At 57.7% G+C, this 22,148-nt stretch overlaps 2 protein-coding genes across 5 annotated transcripts; one reads left to right on the top strand and one right to left on the bottom strand.

The window, feature by feature from the left end:
* Nucleotides 1–4,538: 4,538 nt before the first annotated feature.
* PSMC3 (proteasome 26S subunit, ATPase 3) lies at nt 4,539–10,654 on the top strand. The gene is made up of 12 exons (XM_019975144.2): nt 4,539–4,714; nt 4,954–5,037; nt 5,669–5,794; nt 6,207–6,311; nt 6,568–6,630; nt 6,872–7,009; nt 7,424–7,567; nt 7,687–7,835; nt 8,716–8,812; nt 9,025–9,170; nt 9,973–10,054; nt 10,498–10,654. Exons 1-12 carry the CDS (start codon nt 4,637–4,639, stop codon nt 10,606–10,608), a joined length of 1,323 nt encoding a protein of 440 aa, XP_019830703.1. The 5' UTR covers nt 4,539–4,636; the 3' UTR covers nt 10,609–10,654.
* A 1,848-nt stretch (nt 10,655–12,502) lies between these two features.
* Nucleotides 12,503–21,015, bottom strand: SLC39A13 (solute carrier family 39 member 13). Of its 4 annotated transcripts, none has more exons than XM_019975141.2 (10): nt 20,728–21,015; nt 18,821–19,129; nt 16,518–16,631; nt 16,175–16,299; nt 15,421–15,525; nt 15,222–15,311; nt 14,512–14,562; nt 14,062–14,194; nt 13,785–13,884; nt 12,503–13,692 (listed from the first exon to the last, which is right to left on the bottom strand). In XM_019975141.2, the coding sequence occupies exons 2-10, from the start codon at nt 19,119–19,121 to the stop codon at nt 13,617–13,619; spliced, it is 1,095 nt and encodes a 364-aa protein (XP_019830700.1). In that variant the 5' UTR covers nt 19,122–19,129; nt 20,728–21,015; the 3' UTR covers nt 12,503–13,616. The 4 variants fall into 4 exon arrangements, with proteins under 4 accessions (XP_019830700.1, XP_019830702.1, XP_019830699.1 ...); XM_019975143.2 differs by having other exon boundaries at nt 14,066–14,194; XM_019975140.2 differs by having other exon boundaries at nt 13,785–14,194.
* Between the last annotated feature and the right edge of the window lie 1,133 nt (nt 21,016–22,148).

Below are 22,148 nucleotides of genomic sequence, written 5' to 3'. Positions count from 1 at the left end.
AGCTGGAGGCAAGATCCTGCTGGAGAGCAGCACCTTTAAGTGCTGACACGCAGGGGTGGGCAGGAGGATGCAGTACAGAGCACACACAGCACACCAGCCACATAGAAAGTCTGTCAGAGGGCTCCCCTGGTGGTCCAGTGGATAAGAATCTGCCTGCCAATGCAGGGGACACGGGTTCGCTTCCTGGTCCAGGGAGATTCCACATGCCACATGCCACAGGGCGACTAGGTCGCTTCATCAAAACTGCTGAGCCTGCGCTCTACAAGAGAGTACAGGAGAGGAGCCCCAGTCTCTGCAACTAGAGAAAGCCCTCATACAGCAATGAAGACCCGGGGCAGCCAATAAACAAACAGAATAAATGTTATTTATTTTTAATTGAAGGATAATTGCTTTACAATATTGTGTTGGTTTCTGCCATACATCAACATGAATCAGCCATAGGTATACATACGTCCCCTCTCTAAAAAAAAAAAGACTGTTCTAGTCAGCTCAGGCTGCCATAACACAATACCACACACCAGGTGGGTAAAATAATCAAAATGTATTTCCTCGCAGTTTTGGAGATTGGAAGTGCAAAATCAAGGTGCCCGCAGGGTTGGTCCCTGGTGAGGCCCCTCTTCCTGGCTTGCAGACAGCCCTTTCTCAGTGTCCTTGCATGGCGTTTTCTCTGTGCTTATATGTAGAGAGGAGAGAGCAAGATCTCCCTCTCTTTAATCCCATCATGAGGGTCCCACTCTCATGATCTAATCGAACCCTAAAGGAAGTGAAGTCGCTCAGTCGTGCCCGACTCTTTGTGATCCCATGGATAGTAGCCTGCACCAAGCTCCTCCGTCCGTGGGATTTTCAAGGCAAGAGTACTGGAGTGGGTTGCCATTTCCTTCTCCAGGGAATCTTCCCAACCCAGGGATCGAACCCAGGTCTCTCACATTGTAGACAGACGCTTTACCGTCTGAGCCACCAAACATCCCATCTCCAAATACGTCACATTGAGGGTTAGAGCTTCAACGTTATGAATTTGGAGGCAGGGATACAAAATTCAGTGCATAGTAATGATTAATTAAACAAAAATCCATACTGATGTTAATAAATGAACAAATTAAAATCTTAATAAAAAAAGAATGGGATATTTGCATAGTTTCAAAGTACTTCCTCACAAAATACTTGTTAATTTCAAGGGGAAACCCTCACCATGGAGAAGGTTTGTAGAACCAGATTAATCACTGAGTGAGATCGACATCTCCAGTAATGAAACAAAATGAAATCAGCTGCTACCCGCATGAACGGAGTGAGAAACTCAGCGTCTCTTCTGTGAGGCTCCTGCAAAGATGAGTCACGTGAATGTAATCAAGCAGACACGCCAGGTAAACACAAACAGAAATACCCTGCAGGACTTCCTTTGCCATCCAGTGGATAAGAACCCACCTGCCAATGCAGGGGACACGGACTCGATCCCTGCACTGGAAGATTCCACATCTCATGGAGCAACTAAAGCCCCCGCACCAGGACTGCTGAGCCCACCTACTGCAGCTACTGAAGCCCGGGAGCCCTAGAGCCTGTTCCCTGCAACAGGAGACTGCAAAGAGAAGCCCATGCAACTAGAGAGCAGCCCCCGCTCACTGAAACTAGAGAAAGCCCGTAACAATGAAGACCTGCCACGCCTAAAGAATACATACATTGATTAATTTTTTAACAGACTGTTAATGCCAGATTTTTTTATTTTTGGAAAGAAATATTCTACAAAGTAACTGTAATCTTCAAAAGTGTCAAGGTCATGAAGCCAGGGAAAAACTGAGAAACAATCCCAGACTGAAAGAAACTAAAGCCCTACAACTAAATACAATGCTTGATTCTGATCTTGATTCTGGACTGAATCCAAGTCTGAATGCAGTCTGTCCTTTAACGCTGTGAAGAACATTACTGGGACAAGTGATGAAATTTGAATGGAGGCTAAGGGTTAGATGGTAGAAACACATCAAGGTTAACCTACTGGTACTGAAGTTGTATTGTGCTTAAGTAGGAAAATGTCCTTGTTTGTAGGAAATCCCCACCAAAGTATATAAGGTGATGTGGTATTTAACCAATAATATTCTCTCAAAAGATGCAAGAAAAAAATTATTTACACTGTATTTTCAACTTTTCTTTAGGTTTTAGATTTTAAAAATAAAAATATATAATTTTTTTAAAAAAGAATAGCACAGGGTAAGCAGTTGAGGAGCGTGGGAGCAGAAAAGGCCCAGGAGGTGCAGGCTGAAACATTAAAGGCTGTGCCAGTGGGTCTGGATGAGAAGGAGGCATTTAAGCAAAGACTTGAAGGAGCAAAGGTAAGGGAGTGAAGCAAGAAAATATCCTGGAAAGAACATTTCAGGACAGCAGAACAGAGTCCAAGGTAGGAGTTGGCCTGGCCTGATCTCCAAGCAACAAGGAGCCGTGTAACTGTGAGCAGAGAGGAAAGGAGTGGGAGTCAAGGTCCTGGAGAAAATTGTCGGGGAGGAAAAAAGCGGTGCTGTGACCCACCTGCCGATGCAGGAGATGTAAGAGATGTGGGTGCAATTCCTGGGTTGGGAAGGTCCCCGGAGGAGGACATGGCGCCCCACTCCAGTATTCTTGCCTGGAGAATCCCGTGGGCAGAGGGGCCTGGCGGGCCACAGTTCATAGGGTTGCACAGAGTTTGGACACAACTGAAGCGACTTAGCACGTAAGCACAAAATCCCCTGCAGGACCTGGGAGGCTGTTTCAGGGACCTTGGCTTTTACTCTAAGTCTCACAGCTGCTGCAGGGTTTTGAGCAGAGGAGTGACATGATCTAACGAGGCTTTAAAATAATTCCCTTGGTTGCTGTGTTGAGAACAGAGTACACAAGACAACTGGCCAGGATGCTTCAAAAATGTCTATGTCATGAAAGACCAAAAAAGATCGGGAGACTGTTCTAAACTGAAGGAGACTGTAGAGACCTGACAACTGACTGCCATGTGTGATTTTTGACTTGATGTTGGATTTTTTTTTTTAAGGCTCTAAGGCATGCTATGGAGATAATTGAAGAAATTTTAATATGGACTGTATATTAGATTTTATTGCCTCAATATTAAATTCTATAGGTATGACAATATACTATGCTATAATGTATTGGAGTTCCATTATTAGAATGTCTTTACTCTTAGGAGACACAAGTTGAAATATTAGAGGTGAAGTAACATGATGTCTGCAATGTACTTTGAAATGGTTCAGAAAAACAGACAGCAAAAGAAAATGCAAATCAATTCGTGACTCTAGGTGAAAGATACATAGGTATTCATTGTCCATTCTTGCAATTTTTTAATGTATTTAGCAGTTTTCAAAATAACAGATTTTAAGAAGTATTTTAGTAGGGGTCCCCAGGGGAACAGATCCCATAGGAGACATATATGTATGTAAAGAGATTTATTATGAGGAAATCGGCTCATACAATTACAGAGGTGGGTAACCTCCATGGCGGGTAGGGTAAACCGGCAAACTGGAAACCCAGGAATGTTGCTGGTTTAGTTTCAGTCTTCATCAGAAGGCCTGAGGTCCCATGGAGCTGCCGGTGTACATTGTAGTCTGAAAGCCAACAGGCACAAGACCCTGTTCAGTTCAGTTCAGTCGCTCAGTCGTGTCTGACTCTTTGCAACCCCATGGACTGCGGCACGCCAGGTCTCCCTGTCCATCACCAACTTCCGGAGTTTATTCAAACTCATGTCCATTGAGTAGGTGATGCTATCCAACCATCTCACCCTTCTCCTCCTGCCTTCAATCTTTCCCAGCATCAGGGTCTTTTCAAATGAGTCAGCTCTTCGAATCAGGTGGCCAAAGTATTGGAGCTTCAGCTTCAGTATCAGTCCTTCCAAAGAGTATTCAGAACTGATTTCCTTTAGGATGGACTGGGTGGATCTCCTTGGAGTCCAAGGGACTCTCAAGAGTCTCCTCCAACACCACAGTTCAAAAGCATCAATTCTTCAGCACTCAGCTTTCTTTATAGTCCAACTCTCACATCCATACATGACCACTGGAAAAACCATAGCTTTGACTAGATGGACCTTTGTTGGCAAAGTAATGTCTCTGTTTTTGTAATAAAATGTCTAGGCTGGATCATTGAAAAAGCAAGAGAGTTCCAGAAAAACATCTATTTCTGCTTTATTGACTATGCCAAAGCCTTTGACTGTGTGGATCACAATAAACTGTGGAAAATTCTGAAAGAAATGGGAATACCAGACCACCTGACCTGCCTCCTTTAGGATGGAGGAGCAGCCTGTGAGCAGCCTGATTAGGACTACATTTCCCAAGGACCCTGGGTCGTTTCTCCCTCCGCTTTCTATTTCTTTTCCGCCCCAGGTCCCGCCCCTCTGGGCGTTCCAGCCAGTGGCGCATCCTCCTCTCGCTGTGGCACTAACAGGACGAGGGCGGGAACTTTTCAGCAGCCGCGGGGGCGGGTCCTGTGGCCTGCGCTTCAGCTTTTGAATCCGAGAAGCAGATTCGCCGCCGCAACGCGGCCCAAGCTAATTTTTTTCAAGAGTCAGGACTTGTTGACGGAGTCTCACTAGTCAAGAGCAGACGTAAAGAGAGGTAATATTGATCTCTCCCTGCGGCTGCCGCCCGGTGTAATCTTCAGGCTGCTCCTCCGAATGGTGAATCTGCTGCCGAAACTCGAGAGTCCAGTGACTCGGCAGGAGAAGATGGCGACTGTGTGGGACGAAGCGGAGGTGCGCGCAGGCGGTGCTGGAGCTCGGGCCACGGGGAGACCCCGCTGGCGGGAGGGGAGGCGGTGGCTGCGGGGGTCAAGGTCGAGCCCGGTCCCGGGATTGGGGCCGCTTGGTATGCGGTCGCGACTGCATTCTGGGTTTTTTGGCGCATAGTGGGTCAATTGAGGCAGAGTTGGCTAACTCACAGTGCTGAGTTAACTGCCTTGAATTTAAGGGAAAAAAAATTATTTTTTTCGCAGCAAGATGGAATCGGGGAGGAAGTTCTCAAGATGTCCACAGAAGAGATCATCCAGCGCACACGGCTGCTGGACAGTGAAATCAAGGTGGGCAGTGAAGCCCCCTCTCCCTGCCCGCGTCCCCACACACAGGGCAGGCCCTGGTGCTCTCACGTCGTCCCCAGCCTCCCTCGGAGAGGTGTGGGGGCCGCGGTTTCCTCCTCAGACCAGAAAAAGAGAAAAGAAAACGAAGTTTTAAAAGGGAGGGGGAGAGGGCCAGGGTGGTGGGAGACCAGGCTTGAGACAAGGAATGGTCTGACTGCCGTTCCCAGGCTTTTCAGTATTCCTCTTGAGAGTCTGTCTTTTAAGAAACCCCCATTTTACAGATGAGCAAACTGAGGCTAAAAGAGGGTTGTTGTTGTTTTGTTTTGTGTTTTACTGTGGTGAGGTATGGAGCCTGTAAGGAAAGGCAGAACCTGAAACCCGTATTTGCTCAACTCAAAGTCTGGCTCTTTTCCCTCGACTACAACTGCTTCCCCTGGAGGTCTCCCGACAGGCCTCCTGTTTCGACCTTTGCTGGTTGTGGACACAGTTAGGCTGAGCATTCAGAGAGCCTTCGAGCTGAGTGAAGGGGTGCAGGAGGGTTCCTCCGGCTGCCTGGATAAGGTGCTCCAATTAAGTGGCCCTCAGATAAGCTAAGGTAAGGCTGAATGTTTCCTTCCATTCACCCTCATCCCAGATCATGAAGAGCGAAGTGTTGCGAGTCACCCACGAACTCCAGGCCATGAAGGACAAGATCAAAGAGAACAGCGAGAAAATCAAAGTGAACAAGACGCTGCCGTATCTGGTCTCCAACGTCATCGAGGTGTGTGTGTATGTGGAGGGGAAGAGGGGTCAGTGGGGCTTGGAGACAGCCTGCCATTGGGGAAAGAGTGGGTGGGCCTTTTGAGGCCTAAATTGCATGTAGGATCTAAACCTCTTAGGTTCTCCTCCCCGCTGTAAGTTTTTAGGGGAATATACAGGCCTGAAAAGGCATCGGAAGCTTCGTGTTTCTTTTTCTACTGGGTATTTTTCCTCAGGGGGTAGATGAGCTCTGAGCAGAGATCACGCTAAATCTTCTGATTTATTAACCGCACCTTTGCTGGGCTTGGGGCTAGGCTGAGGAGTGAGGTAGGGATGGCGAGCCCTGGGAGTGCTGAGGTTGTCTAGGCCCCAGAAGTTCTGGGCTCTGCAGAGTACAGGGGGGCTGAGCAAATCTGAGCTTCTTCCTTTCCCAGCTTCTAGATGTTGATCCTAACGACCAAGAGGAAGATGGTGCAAACATTGATCTAGACTCCCAAAGGAAGGGCAAGTGCGCAGTGATCAAAACCTCTACGCGGCAGGTGAGGCTGGCACAGCAGGAGGAGCTGCAGAGCATGAGAGGGGGATGTGAGGCTGGCACAACAGGAGGAGCTGCAGACAGGAGGAGCTGCAGAGCATGAGAGGGGGATGTGGGACAGGACTCAGGAGCCTACCTGAGGGCAGTGACTGAGGCTGCACCTGGAATCCTGCTGCAGAGCATGAGAGGGGGATGTGGGACAGGACTCGGGAGCCTACCTGAGGGCAGTGACTGAGGCTGCACCTGGAATCCTTCTGCAGACCTACTTCCTGCCTGTGATTGGCTTGGTGGATGCCGAAAAGCTGAAGCCGGGAGACTTGGTGGTGAGTGGTGTCCCTGAGCCCAGGCGGGCCTTTTCCAGCGAGGTTTCTCCCACTGCTGAGCCGAGCCCCTGGCCCCGGCCCGGTCACTGTGGGTCCTGAACATTTGCGGAGCTGCCTGCCCTTTGATTCTTGTGTTGCCCGGTCCTGTGGCTCTCCTTTCACCCTATAGACACCTGTCCCCCAGTCACTTAGGTAGACCTTGAGCTGGGACAGAGCTGAGGTTTCCATGCTGTGTCCCCAGGGTGTGAACAAAGACTCCTATCTGATCCTGGAGACCCTGCCCACCGAGTACGACTCGCGGGTGAAGGCCATGGAGGTGGACGAGAGGCCCACGGAGCAGTACAGTGACATCGGGGGCCTGGATAAGCAGATTCAGGAGGTGAGGGAAGCCCGGCACCTCACCAGCCTTTTGTGTCTCTCTGTTTCAGTGACCAGAGCACTTTTCCTCCCATGCCTCTTATCCTTGCAGCACTCTAGGGAGGCAGGGAAGAGGCCATGGAACAGTTTAGAAGACTGAGCTCTGGAGGGTCTGAATGGCTTGCTTGGGATCTCAGATGCTTAGGGCCAGAGCCAGGACCGGAGCTCAGGCTCCTGTTCTTAACCCGTCCTTCTGCTCTGTCCTGCTGTTCTGGGAGTCCACCGGCAGCCTTGGTGGCAGTGAGCGTTCTGTGTCCTCTGGATGTGGGGCAAGGAGACGGCGGTGGCCCCGAGTTGAGTGGGAGGGCTACAGAGAGGGTTAGGCTGTGGGAGCCCACAGGGTTCACTGTCCTCACCCAGGTCTTCTTCCTGGCAGCTAGTGGAGGCCATTGTCCTGCCAATGAACCACAAGGAGAAGTTTGAGAACTTAGGGATCCAGCCCCCAAAGGGCGTGCTGATGTACGGGCCTCCAGGTACAGGGAAGACCCTGCTGGCCAGGGCCTGTGCTGCGCAGACCAAGGTGAGTGCCTTGGGAAGGATGGGGGGAGATGGGTGGGAGCTGAGACTCAGCTGGGTGGGCTTGAATCGAAGGGGCCTCTTGTTGCGCCTTTGGCCTGATTCTGTCACCCTCCACCCCAGGCCACCTTCCTGAAGCTGGCCGGCCCCCAGCTGGTGCAGATGTTCATTGGGGACGGTGCCAAGCTAGTCCGGGACGCCTTTGCGCTGGCCAAGGAGAAAGCGCCGTCCATCATCTTCATAGATGAGCTGGACGCCATCGGCACCAAGCGGTGAGGGGTGCGGGGTCCCACCAGGTTGGGTCTGGAACCCTGCTCTTCCACCCTGCTGCCTGCTCGCCCTGGGATGCTGGCGGCGCTCTCCATGTGCTTGGACTTCTTAGTGCTCTTCTGACTAGCCTCCCTGCTTCATTTCTTTTCCCCCACCATCCTTTCTCCTCACAGTTGCCAGCAGGTTCCTCTCAAAGTTTCACTGACTGGCTCCGCCAGCTCCTCATGCAGACAGAGCCTGCTTTCCCCTTCCGCGCCTCCCCACTGTTCCGTGGCATAAATGCTGGGCTTGCCACGGCCTGCGGGGCCCTGTGTTGGTGCCCCAGCTCCCCTCCAGCCTCACCCTGTCCCTGCCCTCACCTCCCCCCCCCCCCCCCCCCCCCCGCCCTGGCTTCCTCCAGGCGGCCCCTCGGTTTGCAGGCCCGCTCGTTGGCAGAGATTTGCCACCTGCTCTTTTCTTTCTGGAATGTGCTTTTCCTTTTCCCCTGATCTCTGCTGGTCGGTTGCCCAGTGATGTGTTTTCAGCCCTCAGATCTCAGCCTGAGGGATATTTCCTCGGGGACAGCTGCCTGGGCCCCCTGTTCCATGCCAAGTCTGGGCCAGATCTCTCTATTTCTTCTGAGTTTTAGTTCAGTTTGTGATGGCACCTTCATCGGGGGCACAGGCCAGGCAGCGGGTTTTGCTCACTGTTCTGTCCTCAGTTCGGCACCTGAGCCCAGGAGCTCTCACATCTGACACCATTTCTGTGCTGTCCCTGGGCTGGGGGCCCCCAGGCTGAGCGGGACTCCTCTCCGCCCCGGGATGGGTTGGGTTGGGCTTCTGGAGGAGCAGGGGAGGGCGTCCCCCGAGCTGTGGCCTCACCAGTGTCTCCTTCGGGGCCCAGCTTCGACAGTGAGAAGGCCGGGGACCGGGAGGTGCAGAGGACGATGCTGGAGCTGCTAAACCAGCTGGACGGCTTCCAGCCCAACACCCAAGTGAAGGTGGGTGTTGTCTTCACAGGGGAGGAAGGGGCGCTGAGAGGTCAGGGGTCTTCTGTTGTCTCACTGGCGCAGCTCGAGTTAGAATTAGAGGCGGTCTTGAATATCCGGTGCCGTCTCACCTGACCCGGGCTGCCTCCTTGCCAGTCGTGGCCATGCCTGTCACCTGTCTCTGAAGCTCCCTCCTCATTCAAGCGGCCGCGTCTCCTTCTCAGGTCATCGCAGCCACCAACAGAGTAGACATCCTGGATCCTGCCCTGCTCCGCTCAGGCCGCCTGGACCGCAAGATCGAGTTCCCCATGCCCAACGAGGAGGCCCGGGCCAGAATCATGCAGATCCACTCCCGGAAGATGAACGTCAGGTGCGTAAAGTCACGAGCGAGGCGCTGAGACCTCAGGGGCAGCAGAGCCATCCCAGTCCTCTTCGTACTGAGCCTCCCCGGGCTTCCCCTCTCCCTCCACCTCCCATTCACACAGCACTGTCCCCGCAGTGGCCTCCCTTTCTCTCAGGTGCCTGACCTGACACAGAACCTTACTGGGGCCCAGGATCCTTAGCGTTCACCTGCACACACACCCCCTGCCCCGGGATCGGAAGGCGTGCCAGCCCGGGCCGTTTCCTGGCCTCCTCTGCCCTAGCAGGTGAACACAGCCCAGCCTGGCCCAGGGGAATGCTGCCAGGGGCCAGGCAGACCTGGTTCAGATCTGTGTGCCCGTCTGCAGGTGGCATAAGCCTTGGTTTTCTTCCTGGGACTTGGGGGTGAGGGCTGCAACCTCCCGGGGTTGTGATAATGTCCAGTGCAATGCTTGGCGCAGGAGGTGAGTCGCCACAGCACTGTGCCGGTACAGGGCCCGCCCGCCTGAGACAGGCAGACGGCTGTCTTCTGTCTGCACAACCTTCTGCTCCCCCCAGACTGGATCCTGGGGTCCAGGTGCATCTCGAAGGCTGGAGACACTAGAAATGACTTGGTCTAACCTACTCTGACCTCCCTGCCTCCTGCCTCCCCCCTGCCCTGTGCAGAGGGACGGAGGGACGAGGCCCAGTGGGGAAGGGACTCTTCCGTGATCCGGGCGAGTCGACCTCACTGCCTGAGGGAGCGTGTGGGGGATAGCTGCTCTTCCTGGCCCCTCCCCTCAGTCACTGAGTCTCGCCCTACCTCCCCACAGTCCTGACGTGAACTACGAGGAACTGGCCCGCTGTACGGATGACTTCAACGGGGCCCAGTGCAAGGCAGTGTGTGTGGAGGCGGTGAGTGCGGGCTGCAGAGGGTGGGCGCTTCACACCACCTCCCTGCTCAGGCTGGTGGAGGCGGCCGAGGGAGGGGCTGAGAAGGTGGAGGCCTCCGGGAGCTGGACCAGGGCGTGGGGAGGGGCCAGAGAGCCTATCTGTTCTGGGGTGTGGGGAGGGACCCAGAGCCTGTGTCTCTGTCTGGGGGCTGGGGCGTGGGGAGGGACCCAGAGCCTGTCCTGGGGTGTGGGGAGGGACCTGAGAGCCTGTATCTCCGTCTGGGGGCTGGGGCGTGGGGAGGGACCTAAGAGCCTGTATCTCTTGTCTGGGGGCTGGGGCGTAGGGAGGGACCTGAGAGCCTGTGTCTCTGTCTGAGGGCTGGGGCGTGGGGAGGGACCCAGAGCCTGTCTGGGGAGCTGGGGCGTGAGGAGGAACCCAGAGCCTGTCCGTCTGTCTGGGCGCAGGGCATGATCGCACTGCGCAGAGGCGCCACGGAGCTCACCCACGAGGACTACATGGAGGGCATCCTGGAGGTACAGGCCAAGAAGAAGGCCAACCTGCAGTACTACGCCTAGGGGCCTCCTGCTGGCGGACACGCGCAATAAAGGATGCTTCCCATTCCTGCTGCCTGTCTGTCTCACCTTCCTGGGGCCTTGGGTAGAGGAGTCGGGGTGTATGCCGGAGGCCCTTCCCTAGGTGCTGCTGCTAGAAACCCAAGCGAGCCATGGGCCTCAGACCAGTTGTCAGGGCGGGGCCCCCTGGCAGGGATGGGTGTGCGCCCCAGCTGCTCCCTGGGGTCTTCTGGACTCCAGACCCCTCTGACTGCACACTCCCTACCCCGCCTCTCAGTCTGAGCTTCTGAAAATTCTTGTTAACCTGCAGTTTGCCTGAGGGGCCTACACAGAAGCCAAACCAGTGTTTCCCTTCCTTTTGAATCTTGGTGCTCTGGCCCTCGACCTTGCTTCCTGGTAAAGCCAGGCTCTGGGCCTTGGCTCCCTGGTTCCTGGCTGCCAAGCCTTCTGTTTGTTTCCACGTCCTGGTTCGCTATTGGCCCATTTCCTCCCGCTGAAAAATGAGCTTCAAGCAAGATCCGGTGAGAGCCCTTCTAGGCCTGACCCTGCTCACCCGGTGTCCTCTCCCACCCCCGGTCCTGCCCCCCGCCCCGTCCCTGTGACGCCCCACATCTGCTGGTCATCTGCCTGCCACCCTTTCAGCTCTGCTGCCTGAAAGCTGACCGGGTGGTTCACCGCTGGCTGAGGGCTCGGCGGGGACCACATGCTTTGCGGATCTTATGCTTAATTGTATCTAGTTAATCTCAGCCACCAGTAGGGCAGCCCTGTTTTATGGATGCATCTGAGCAGCTGGGCCAAGACCATGCAACTCTTAGACGGCACAGCCAGGATTCAAACCTAGGGGTGAGCATAAAGCCTACTGTGTTGTCAGCAGGTTTGGCCGTCCCCCCACCCCCACAAACGGCCTGTTAAAACAGCAACCCTTCAAGAACCCCCATCGGCTCTCACTTGCCCCCTGGCAAGAGCCCCCTACCCTCTTCCCATCCCCTCTGAGGGGCCGTGCCCACAATCCCAGAACTACTGACTGCTGGCCAGTCTGGAGGCCCCTCCCTCTCCCACTGCCTCCAGGCCGCCAGGCTGGGTCAGGGGGTACCCTCACTGCACACTCCTTGGTGATCGGTCCCACTGACTTCCACTGCCCGCCCCCCCCACCACCACCACCCCATTCCAGAGGAGCCCCAGCACAGCCTCTGATAGAGCTCTGTCCCTCTCCTGGGCATCCCCACCTGAGTGAGGCCACAGGCTTCTTATCCCTGACCTCGGAGCCCCCATCTGTAAATGGGACCTGGCTGCCTCCCTCGGCGAGCTGAGTGCATCTATGCCCTATGCCTGCTGAGGGCTGGGGGCGCTGGGGGACAGCCCTGGCTTCCTCTGTTCATCAGGCCTGGGCCCACCGCTCCCTGTCCCCCTTCTCCCAGGAAGAAGCTCCTTCCCATGCCTGATGCTGGCTTTACTCAGCCTGTTCACTGGAGGCGAGGGTGTGGTTTAGAATAAAGATTTCATTTTTCCTTTTTAACAAAAAATAATTTCATGGAGGCCAAACCTGGAGATGACTTTGTGGGTGGAGCTCCCTCCCGTGGTGAAGTTATTTAGGCCAGGCTGGGAAGAAGCCCTTGGTTCGCAGGTCTGCGAGGACACCAGCCTTGGGGGTGACGTGGGCTATAATGGCCTAGAACCAGGCTTGTTTTATTGACATAAAAAGCTAACAGCAGAACAAGCCAGGGAAACGTGGAATGTTTATACCCTGTTCTGAGAAGCAGCTCAAAAGAGTGCAGAGGAGCAGAAGGGCTAGAAGGCAGGGATGACAGGCTGGGCAACCTGCAAGAGCCGGGGTGCGCAGAACAGCCAACCTGGCGGGGACACGGGGTGCCCGGCTTTCGTGTGCAGAACAGAGGCAGCCAGTTCGTGTATATTTATTTGCATCTCATCTATACAAGTTATTTACAGATACAAACGGAACCACAGCAAAACTGCTATAAAATCGATCAGCCCCTCCTGACGGCGACTCCTCCCCACGAGGCTGGAGCCTGGCTGTGGAGCGGGCCAGCTGAGTACCTGGGTGTCGGCCAAGGGAAATAGCTGGGGATTATGGCTTCAGCATTCTCCCAGAGCACATTCCTGAGTGCTGACAACGTGGAGCCCTCACCGCCCCCGCCCAGCCCCACCCGCGGTGGCTGGGGAAGGGGGCCCGCGTCGGGGGCAGGCGGCCACCGTTTCCTGTCTTCCTGCCCCCAGAGTGTCTTCCGGACCCCGGGCTGGCAGGAGCACCCGAGCGGACGGGGAGGACACTGGCCCAGGGCCGCTCGCTGCCCTGCTGGCTGCCGTTTGGCAGCTGGAGGTGGCAAGAGCTGCCGGCGCTGCCAGGGAGCATTCGCAGCGGTGGGGGGGACAGGAGCCGGCCCAGGGCTGACGGGGAAAAGGTCTTAGAAAGCATCTCCCAGCTCCGCGCTGGGTGCAGTAGGGCCGTCAGCGCTGAGTGGAGCCGGGGGCGAAGCACCCGCCTCTCCTCTCTTTGGCCTCAGAGCTGGTGAAGGGAGGACCAGGCCACGGCCAAGAAAAGGTGCCCCAGCCTTGGTCCCTGGCTGCTCGGAGCCGGGTGCACGCCCCCAGGGGCTTACCCCCAAGGCCCAGGGCCACGGAGGCCTCGGCGGGGACAGCTTTGGGGCTCGCTGCAGGCCTGGCTCCTTGGGCGGCTCACTCTTCCCAGCATCACGCACAGAGGCCTCTGCTCGGGACCGCCACTCCCGTGCCTCACTGCTGACTCCGGCGGTGCAAGCCCCCAGGGTGGCAGGGGGAGAAGACCAGTGGGCGGGCCCGGGCGTCAGGGATCACAGTGTCGGCCTCGCACACACCTCTGGTCACATGTGCACATCACACACACACACACCACCCTCTTGTTGGGTTGGAGGTGCACTCGCTCTCTGACACACGCATATTCACTCATACACACACATGGTCACAGAGTGAATCCGAGTCTCTTATTGCTGTGCAGGAGTGGGGCGCCGAGACAGTCACTCCACGAAGACCGAGAACAGCACCATCACCACGATGCCCGCACAAAGCAGAAGCACCTGCTGCAGGGAGCGCCTGCGGGCGAGAGGGCCGGGGCTCAGGAGGCCGCACGGGCCGACGGGCAGCGGGCAGGGGCCTGCCAATGGCAGTGCCGGCGGGCAGCTCACCACGGGTCGTCTTCCTCCAAGAGATCGGGCAGCACGTTCACCAGGGCGATGTAGAGAAAGCCACCGGAGGTGAAGGGCAGGATCCAGGCCACCGTCTCCTCTGTAGCAGGGGGAGGAGCCCTGACTGGCTGGGGGGGGCTGGGCGGCCACGTGTACCGACCGCCCCCCATCCCGCGGGGTGGACCCGAGCAGAGCCGGGCTCGGATACCCGGGTCAGGGCGGCCGTGCCCTTCGGCCAGGGCCCCTCTGCGGACCGCCACCACCCCCACGCCCGTACCTACTCCCTTGGGGGATTGCGCACAGATGGCGAAGCAGGCGCCCAGCAGGCCCCCCAGTGCCGTCGAGAGCTGCAGCTTGGCTGCGCTCCATCGGTCAAAGCCGGCCCGGAGCAAGATGGCAAAGTCGCCCACCTGAGGGGAGGTCCAGACGATCACTCTGGGCCCCGGTGGGGCCAGACGCCCTGAGCATCTCAGGTGTGGATGGGTGCACCGAGCCCCCAGCAGCAGCCCCATCGCTGGGACCCTCGGCCCACAACCCCTCTGCTGGGCCCCCAGTCCTGAGGAGGCTGGAGCATGGCTGCAATGGTGGCTGTAGTCTGAGTAGGCTGAGTAGCCCCAGGTCTCTGGTGCAGCCCCCCAAGCCAACCATTGCTGGGCAGTCCCAACCAAAGTACCCCCCACCAGCTGCACACCCACATGGCTGATCATGGGGACCCTGTGGCACTCACCTCATGGGGGATCTCATGCAGGAGGATGGCCATGGTGGTCAGGAGCCCGATCTGCAGGGAGGGGAGTGTGTGTGGGGGTCTTTGTTGAGGGTACCCAGCTGTCCGCTCATCCTACCAGTATCTGCTCTGGGTGCCCTGGCTGGACACTGTTTGGCTACTAGAAATACAGCAGCGAATAAAACAGACCAGGAATCCGCCCTCAAGAAGCTCCCAGTCCGGGGGGGAGAGGCAAGGACTGAGTAAACACAGAAAGAGCCGTGTGACCACACGCCTTGACAGGGGCCATGGGACACGAGGGGCCTGACAGATGAGGGGTCAGCAGAGGCCTCTTTGAGAAAGTGCTTTTGGAACGGAGGCCTGAAGGATGAGAGTGGTAGAAAGAACACTCCAAGCAGAGGCAGCAGGGAGGAGGAAGCCACCAGAGGGGGACAAGGTGGGCCAGTTCAAGGGCAGACAGACCTCGGGGCCCAAGCACAGAGGCAGAGGGAGCAGGAGTGGGGAGAGGCACGTAGAAGCAGGAAGGGGCTGAGTCTAGCAGCTTGGCTGAGGCCCGTGGTCCCGAGGAGTGTTCGCAGTAAGGAGGCTGGGGTAAGGTGCTGGGTGCAGGGAGCGTGGAGGAAGTGACTGGAGGCAGGGCCTCCTGGTCAATGTGGGCCCTGCATGCCTGTCGCGATGGCCTGCGCCCCCGCCCCCACCCCAGCCTCACTCACCTTCTTGCTCACTAGGAAGCTAGCGGCCACGGCCAGCCCGTGGGTGAAGTTGTCTATGGTGTTGGCCAGCAGGTTGAGATAGCCACTGACCTGGGTGAGGAGGGACAGGGTTGGGCTGAGCCAGGCAGGTGGGCCTGAGCCAGGCCGGCCACTCGGGGTGGGGCGGCTGTGGGGGGCAGGGCCCGAGCGGGCCACTCACTTTGATGTTCCGGACCACGGCGCTCGGGCCGGGCTCTGCAGCCGGCTGGGCCAGATAGTGGCCTCCATTGAGCGCGGCAGCAGCTGCGGGGTCTTTGCTGGGGGCCTAGGGCCAGGAGAAGGGGGGAGAGGTGACATTAGATGCCCCCCACTCGGCCAGGGTAAACAAAGGGAGGGAGACAGGGGACACCGCTTTTATCCGGCTGGACTTCGCTGCTCAACCAGCCGGGTGACCCCAGACCCAGCAAGCCCTCTGCTTTCCACACTGCTGTCACCATTATCCATGGAGACAAGTCATGGCAGGGGCTGGGCCCGGATCCTTCCAGACAAGCTGGCCCAACCTCCCAGAGCTCCCAGGAAAGGGCCGAGAGACTCTTTTTAGGGCTTGACTCAAAACCTGAATATTCACTGGAAGGGCTGATGCTGAAACTCCAATACTTTGGCCACCTGATGTGAAGAACTGACTCACTGGAAAAGACCCTGATACTGGGAAAGACTGAGGGCGGGAGGAGAAGGGGACAACAGATGAGATGGCTGGATGGCATCACCAACTCAATGGACATGGGTCTGAGTAAACTCCGGGAGTTGGTGATGGACAGGGAGGCCTGGCATGCTGCAGTCCATGGGGTCGCGAAGAGTTGGACACGACTGAGGGACTGAACTGAACTGAACTGACTCAAAACCTGGGCCTCCAGGCCCTAGTACCACCACAGAATGAAGGCTGACCTGTGTAGGCTCTGGAGTTTGGGGCTCACCTGGCTGGTCTCCTCCTTCCCTTTGCTGTCGAAGAACAACTTCTCCAACACCAGGAAGGTCAGGAAGCCAGCAATGACCCACAGTCCCAGCTGCTGTTGCTGCTGCAGGCTCTGCCTCTCACCACCTGCAGGGGGCAGCACTGACAAGCCACGGCCACAGATCCGGGCTGGGCCCCCCTCCCCCAATTGGAACGGGGGCACTGGGACCGTGACAGAGGTCCAGGAACCCCTCTCCCAGTCATTCTTCAGAGTGGGCACGGCCTAGGTCATTCCTGGGCCTGGGCACCAGCTCCACCCACTGCCCACCACCCTCCTGGCCCCCCCAGCCTGTGGCCTCACTCACCAGAGCTGGCGCTGTTCGTGTAGGCCCACGCCTCGGGGAGCAGGTGGAGAAACACGTTGCCCAGAAGTCCCCCCAAGGCAAAGCTGAGCAGCTGTTTCAAGCGCCGTGCCCCAGCTACAAGGCAGAGATGTGGGACCTGGGAACGGAGGCCAGAGTCCCTGGCCTGACCCCTTCCCCACCCAGCTTACTGGGCTCCTGGTGTGATCCCAACCAGACTGCAAGTCTCTGGACGGCTGGACGTGGGCTGCTGGCCTCCCCGGGCCCCCAGCCTCCAGCCCCTCCAGGGGCTGGTGTTCAGCAGGAATTCACCACGTCCTGCAGGGCACGCGTGGAGCCACTACTGCTCCAGGGCTAAGAGAGTGGACAAGCCCCAGCCCCCAAAGCCAGCAGCTGGTAAGTCTGGGCAGACTACTTCCAGGGCTCAGTCTCATCATCTGTAAACTGGGGACAATTGTATCTATCTGACAGTGAGTGATCTTGATGAAATTAAATGACAACATGTGTAAGAAATGCTTATTAAAGAGGAGTTTTTCTCTTCTCGGCCACTGATACTCTCAGCGAAGTGGCAGAGATCTGACAACCTGTGCAGACTTAGAATACCCAGAGTTGGAAGTGCCCTAAAGGGGCCCTTCGTTCAGTAGACAAACTGAGGCCCAGAGGGAAAAGGTGGCTTGGTGGTGGGCGTATGATCCCAGGGTAGCTACTGCTTCCATGCTGTGCGACCTTGGGCTCCTAGAAGAACTCCTTTGTGCCCGTGCGTCCCCATTTGTAAAATGGAGCTAACAATCCAAGTCCTCCCTAGGCTGACCCCGCAGGGATGCCATGAGAAGGTCAGGAGCGCCGGGCCTGAAGAGGGCTGTGTTCACAGCTGCGGTGCCAGCCCTCAGCCCAGGGCCCGGCACGGCTGTGTGCATGTCCATCTGCTGAATGAATGGTTCCTAAGCCTGGCAGGCAGCACAAGTCCCCGGGGGACCCTCGCTTCAGAGATTCCCAGGGCTGGTCCAGAACTTCCATGGCGTTGTCCTGGCTGGGGGCGACAGCCACCTGCATCTTTAGGGCTCCCCATCTGGTCCTGTTTCTCTTTCACCACAGAACGTCACTGTGGACACACGCACACGGCAGGAAGAGGAAGCCAAGGAAAGCCCTCTGCCATGCCTGCGCCCACCTCCCGGGTGCCCTCCCCAGAGGAGGCGGGCTGCCAGCCTCTCCATGTTCCAGGGAAGGCCGCCCTGGGGGCTCTGGGTCTGAGTACCCTTTTGCACGCTGAAGTGGGGCTGAAGCAAGAGGTGGCGCTTTTTACGGGGTACTGGCTGGTGAACATGGAGCCCCTTCCCAGCGGTGGACAGTCTTTTTTTTTCAAGTTAACTGCTTAATTTATGTGGTGTGTTGGGCCCACCACCCCTACCCTTGTAGGGGTCACCGTGGCACCACCTGCCACATGAAGCCAGCCTCGCTGTGGTTGGAGCCCAGGACGTAAGCCTGCACAGTCCACGCCTAAGCATGGTTGAGACAGCAAGGAAACTCTGGCCAGAGGTGACACCTAGTCCCACTGCTCATCAGGTCTGCATACAGCATTTCATGTATTACCCCAGAGGTATAACATCAAGACGGGCTGAATAGCAACCGTCTTCTCCTGCATCATCCCACCTGCCCCACCAGTACCACCACCTCACGTCTCAGTAAGATCCCAAACCCACTCCTCACTCGCTAAATACGGTACAAGGTGACACTCAGGGGAGGCAGGTCCACTTGTGTTCAAGAACGCCCCCCTCCCAGGTCTGGAAGCCAGGGTGGACGATATCCCCCAGGCTTTTCAGTGGCTGGGCACTCTTCCAATCGCTTTACTGATATTAGTTCATTTAATCGTCACAAAAACATCTATGAAGTTTATACTGTTATTATCCCCGTTTTTAAGGTTGGGACCTTGAGGCAGAGCCAAGTTAAGGAACTCACGCAATACTACCCCAAGTGGCACAGCCAGGCTTTGAACCCCAGGCAGCCTGGCGTCCTATTTCCAGCCTTGCCTCTTGCTTCGCAGTGAACGTTCGCTGATGTTCATCTTTCAGAATAAACAGGTGCACAAATGGATGAACAAATAAGCTGGCGCACCCCGGCTCACTGGACCGCGGGGAAGAACTGTACTCGGTCCAGCCCTCTACCTCAGACATGCTGCCGCCTGGGACGAGACCCGGCTCTCCCACGAAGGGCAGCGGCATGGTTCCCCGGTCACCTGCCGCCCCTGGGTCACCTGTCGTCCCCGGGTCACCTGCTGCCCCCTGGGTGCCGGAGAGGTGATCATTTACCTTCTGAGCGCAACGTGGTCCCCATCTCCAAGGGAATGACAAGCAGTGGGAAGACCCCGCTGAGCCCCACCATGAGTGAGCCCAGGAGGGAGCAGATCCACGTCTCCAGCCTCTCTCCACTCAGCAGGGCCCCCCAGGACTCGCTCTCCTTACTGTCCAGGCGACAGGCCGCTGCCACCCCCCGGCTCCGGAGGGCCTGCTGGGAGCCCCCAGCCCCTCCCAGGAGCTCCAGGGCAAGAGCCGCAAGGAAGAGGAGCCTCTGTCCCGCCATGCCGATGCCGGGGCAGGGACATCCAGGCATGCCACGTGCTGAAAAAACACACAAAGGCCGCTTGCGTGAGCGGCCACCCTTGGCCGCGCACCTGCTTAGAAAACGTGGCACCTGGACCCTCCCCGCGCTCCCTGCGGCCACGGCACCCGCCCTCCTGCCTGCCTCCCCCAGGGCCTCCAAGGACCCCTGTGAGGGGTGCACGGAGCAATGGGGCTCTGCTCCTCCACACCCCACTTCCAAGGACCACACTTTTTTTTTTTCCTTGGGAGCCAGTTCCAGACTTTGTGTCAGCCTGTCCGCCTAGGGCTAAACTTTCCTTAATGACAGGGTGAGGCGCTGGCTGAGTTCCCTTCAGCCACCGGCAGGCCCGCCCCATCAGGGTGTCTGGCTGCCAAGGGAGAAAGCCTGACTGCCAGGATGCGCCCTAGTGAGGATACCCCCAGAAGCGTGGCCGGCGGCAGCATTGTCTAGCTTGACGGGACGAGCTTAGGAAGCGCAGGTGGCGGAAGCCAAGCAGCTGGGCTAGGTCAAGACCATCAGGGCTTCTTCCTAGGAAATGAGTCTAATACCCCGGGGCCCGGAGACAGGCAGGAGGTGAGGTGAGACCGAAGAGAGAGGCTCCTTCAGTGACGAGAGGCCTCCCAGATGCACGGGGCACGGGCATCCAAGACCCACCCTTAACCTTGTGCTCCACGCTTAAAGCTGCTGGGCTTGCGGTGCTGTGTGCTCAGTCGCTCAGCCCTGTCAACTCTCTGCGGCCCCGTGGACTGTAGCCTGCCAGGCTCCTCTGTCCATGGGGATTCTCCAGGCAAGAATACTGGAGTGGGCTGCCGTGCCCTCCTCGCCTGACTGCGGACAAGTCCCTAAAGCCCTTCTCTGAGCCCTTAGTCTCCTCCTCTTCCGAGGAAGATCAGTATGGCCTCCCTCACTTGGTCGTGAGGGTGAGATGAATTTGCCCGTTGGGTGAGCCTGCCTGGCATGGTGAAGATACAGAGAGCCCTCCTCGTGTTAAGGGGCAGCCGGAGTGTACCCAGCGAGCAGATCACAGGATCTGGATGTGAGTCAACCAAGAGGGAAGTTCAACCTGGAAACTCGGGCGTGAGGTTTAAATGTGGTCTTCCCAGCCTCAGGCCGTCTGTGACCTTGAGCCGGTGATGTCTTTGCCTCAGTTTCCTCATCTCCTGATGGAGATGGGAGGAAGGGAAAGCAGCTGGAAGAGACGCTAGGGTCTGGGATCTCCAGGCCTTAACGGGACCCTGATGAAACCCACTGGGCTCCACTGGGGACCAAAGGCGGGACTGCGGCCAGGAGGCCGGGCTTGGGCCGGGCTTGGGAGGCAGAGGCGGGTCACGGTTAGAGGTGAGGGGGCCCCAGGTGTGGAACAGGAGACAGGGCTACCGAAGAGAGTCAGAGAGAAGAGAGAACGGGGGAAGCAAGAGCGGCAGAGTGAAAAGGGGGAGAGCCAAAGACGGATGCGGAGCGGGGAGAGATGGGGACGACGCGTGGGGAGACAGAGGAGAAGAGCCCAAGGAAGTTTTAACTCCCGGGCGAGAGGCCCAGGTCTGACCTGGACAAGGGGATCGGCAGAGTCCGCCCTGTCCGGGACTCGGGCCCCGGGCGTCGGGCGGTCACTCACCGTGCGGCGGCGGCGGCGCTCCGGGCGGCCCCGGCCATCCAGCTGCGGCACCGCGCCCCGCCCCGGCTCTGCCCCGCCCGGCCCGGCGCCCCCCTCCACCCGGGCCCGGAGCCGCCCCCAGCGCGCGGCCACGTCACACGGGACCTGTCCGGAACCCGGCGCGCCGCGCGCCGCGGGGTCGCGGGGGGAGCGGCGGTAAAGGGGCGCGCTTCCGCCTCGAGGCTATGGGGGACCCAGGAGGCTGGCGCACTTCCGCTCGGGCCGGACCGGGGACAGCGGCGGGGAGCGTCGGGCGGAAGTGGGAGCCCCGTGGGCGCCCGGCTCGGCCTGGCTGCGCGAGAGAGGAGGCAGCGGCCCCCGCGGGGACCGCGAGCGGCCGGGGCACTTGGGCTTGCGGGGCCCGGCCGCCGCTTCCTCTCTCGGGCGGCGGTGCTGGCCGCGGCCGCACGGGGGCGCGCTCGGCCGCAGGACGGCGCCGCCCCGGGCCGGGGTCCGGGTGTGCAGGGCGGGGGACGGCTGCCGCGCTCCTGCTCTGAGTCAGCCGGGCCTGGCTCCTCCATGAGCCAGGGAAAGGGGAAGTTCCTGCCACAGGGAGGGGCCTAGCCCCGGGAACCTCAGAAGAGGGAATTTTATTCTTACTCATCGAATTATTTTTATGCTTTGGTTTTTCACTGGGAACCTCAAGCCTTTTGTCTCCAGGGCTTGTAACCCTTTGGAGTCCAATGCACGGTGGCCCGACGTTGCTGCCCGGTAAACTTCAAACCTTGGGGAGCAGAGACTCTGTGCTTCCGTCACTTTAGACGAGGGCAGCAAACTAGCATAATTATTATTATAATTGCAGTTTAACTGAACGTCGATGACGTGCCATTCACTCTGTTCGTACTGTCTTCACTGAATCCTCGGGTCTGTCCCGTTAAGGTGGGGACTGTTAGCGCAGGGTGGCACAGATGGCAGAAGCCCGATTCAAACCTGGGTGTCCCTGGACCCAGAGCATGTGAGAGCACCTCTCACTTGCAGGATCATGGGAATCTGGTTTGGCATTTCCACTTTTGCATTCTTCTTGGGGAATCTGCCAGGACCATATAATACCAGGAAAGGGGCGCTTGGGTGCCCCCTTGGGTAGAGACTGTGTCCGGGGTGGGAGTCTCCGAGCCTCTGACCCTCATCTGCTCCTGCGGCGGGTCCTCATCCGTCATGTGTCACTCTGTTACCAGGGCTCCGACAGCACAGGGCTGTCACGTGCTACACCTACACCAGTTGCCCTGTTCTACGGCACTCGCCCACGTTCGCCCTTCCTAGACCCCCAACTACACAGCGGATCAGCTTTCCTCTGAAAGTCCTGTCTGCCTCATCCACCAGGCCCTTAGTTCTGCTGGGGCGCCCTCCTGTTCCGCTTCCTGAGTTCTGAAGTGGAAGCCCCA

The sequence above is a fragment of the Bos indicus genome, chromosome 15, assembly GCF_029378745.1.
Source record: "Bos indicus isolate NIAB-ARS_2022 breed Sahiwal x Tharparkar chromosome 15, NIAB-ARS_B.indTharparkar_mat_pri_1.0, whole genome shotgun sequence".
Lineage (NCBI taxonomy): Eukaryota > Metazoa > Chordata > Mammalia > Artiodactyla > Bovidae > Bos > Bos indicus.
Note: the sequence above shows the minus strand (reverse complement) of the source record. Positions and strands in the feature narration are given on the sequence as shown.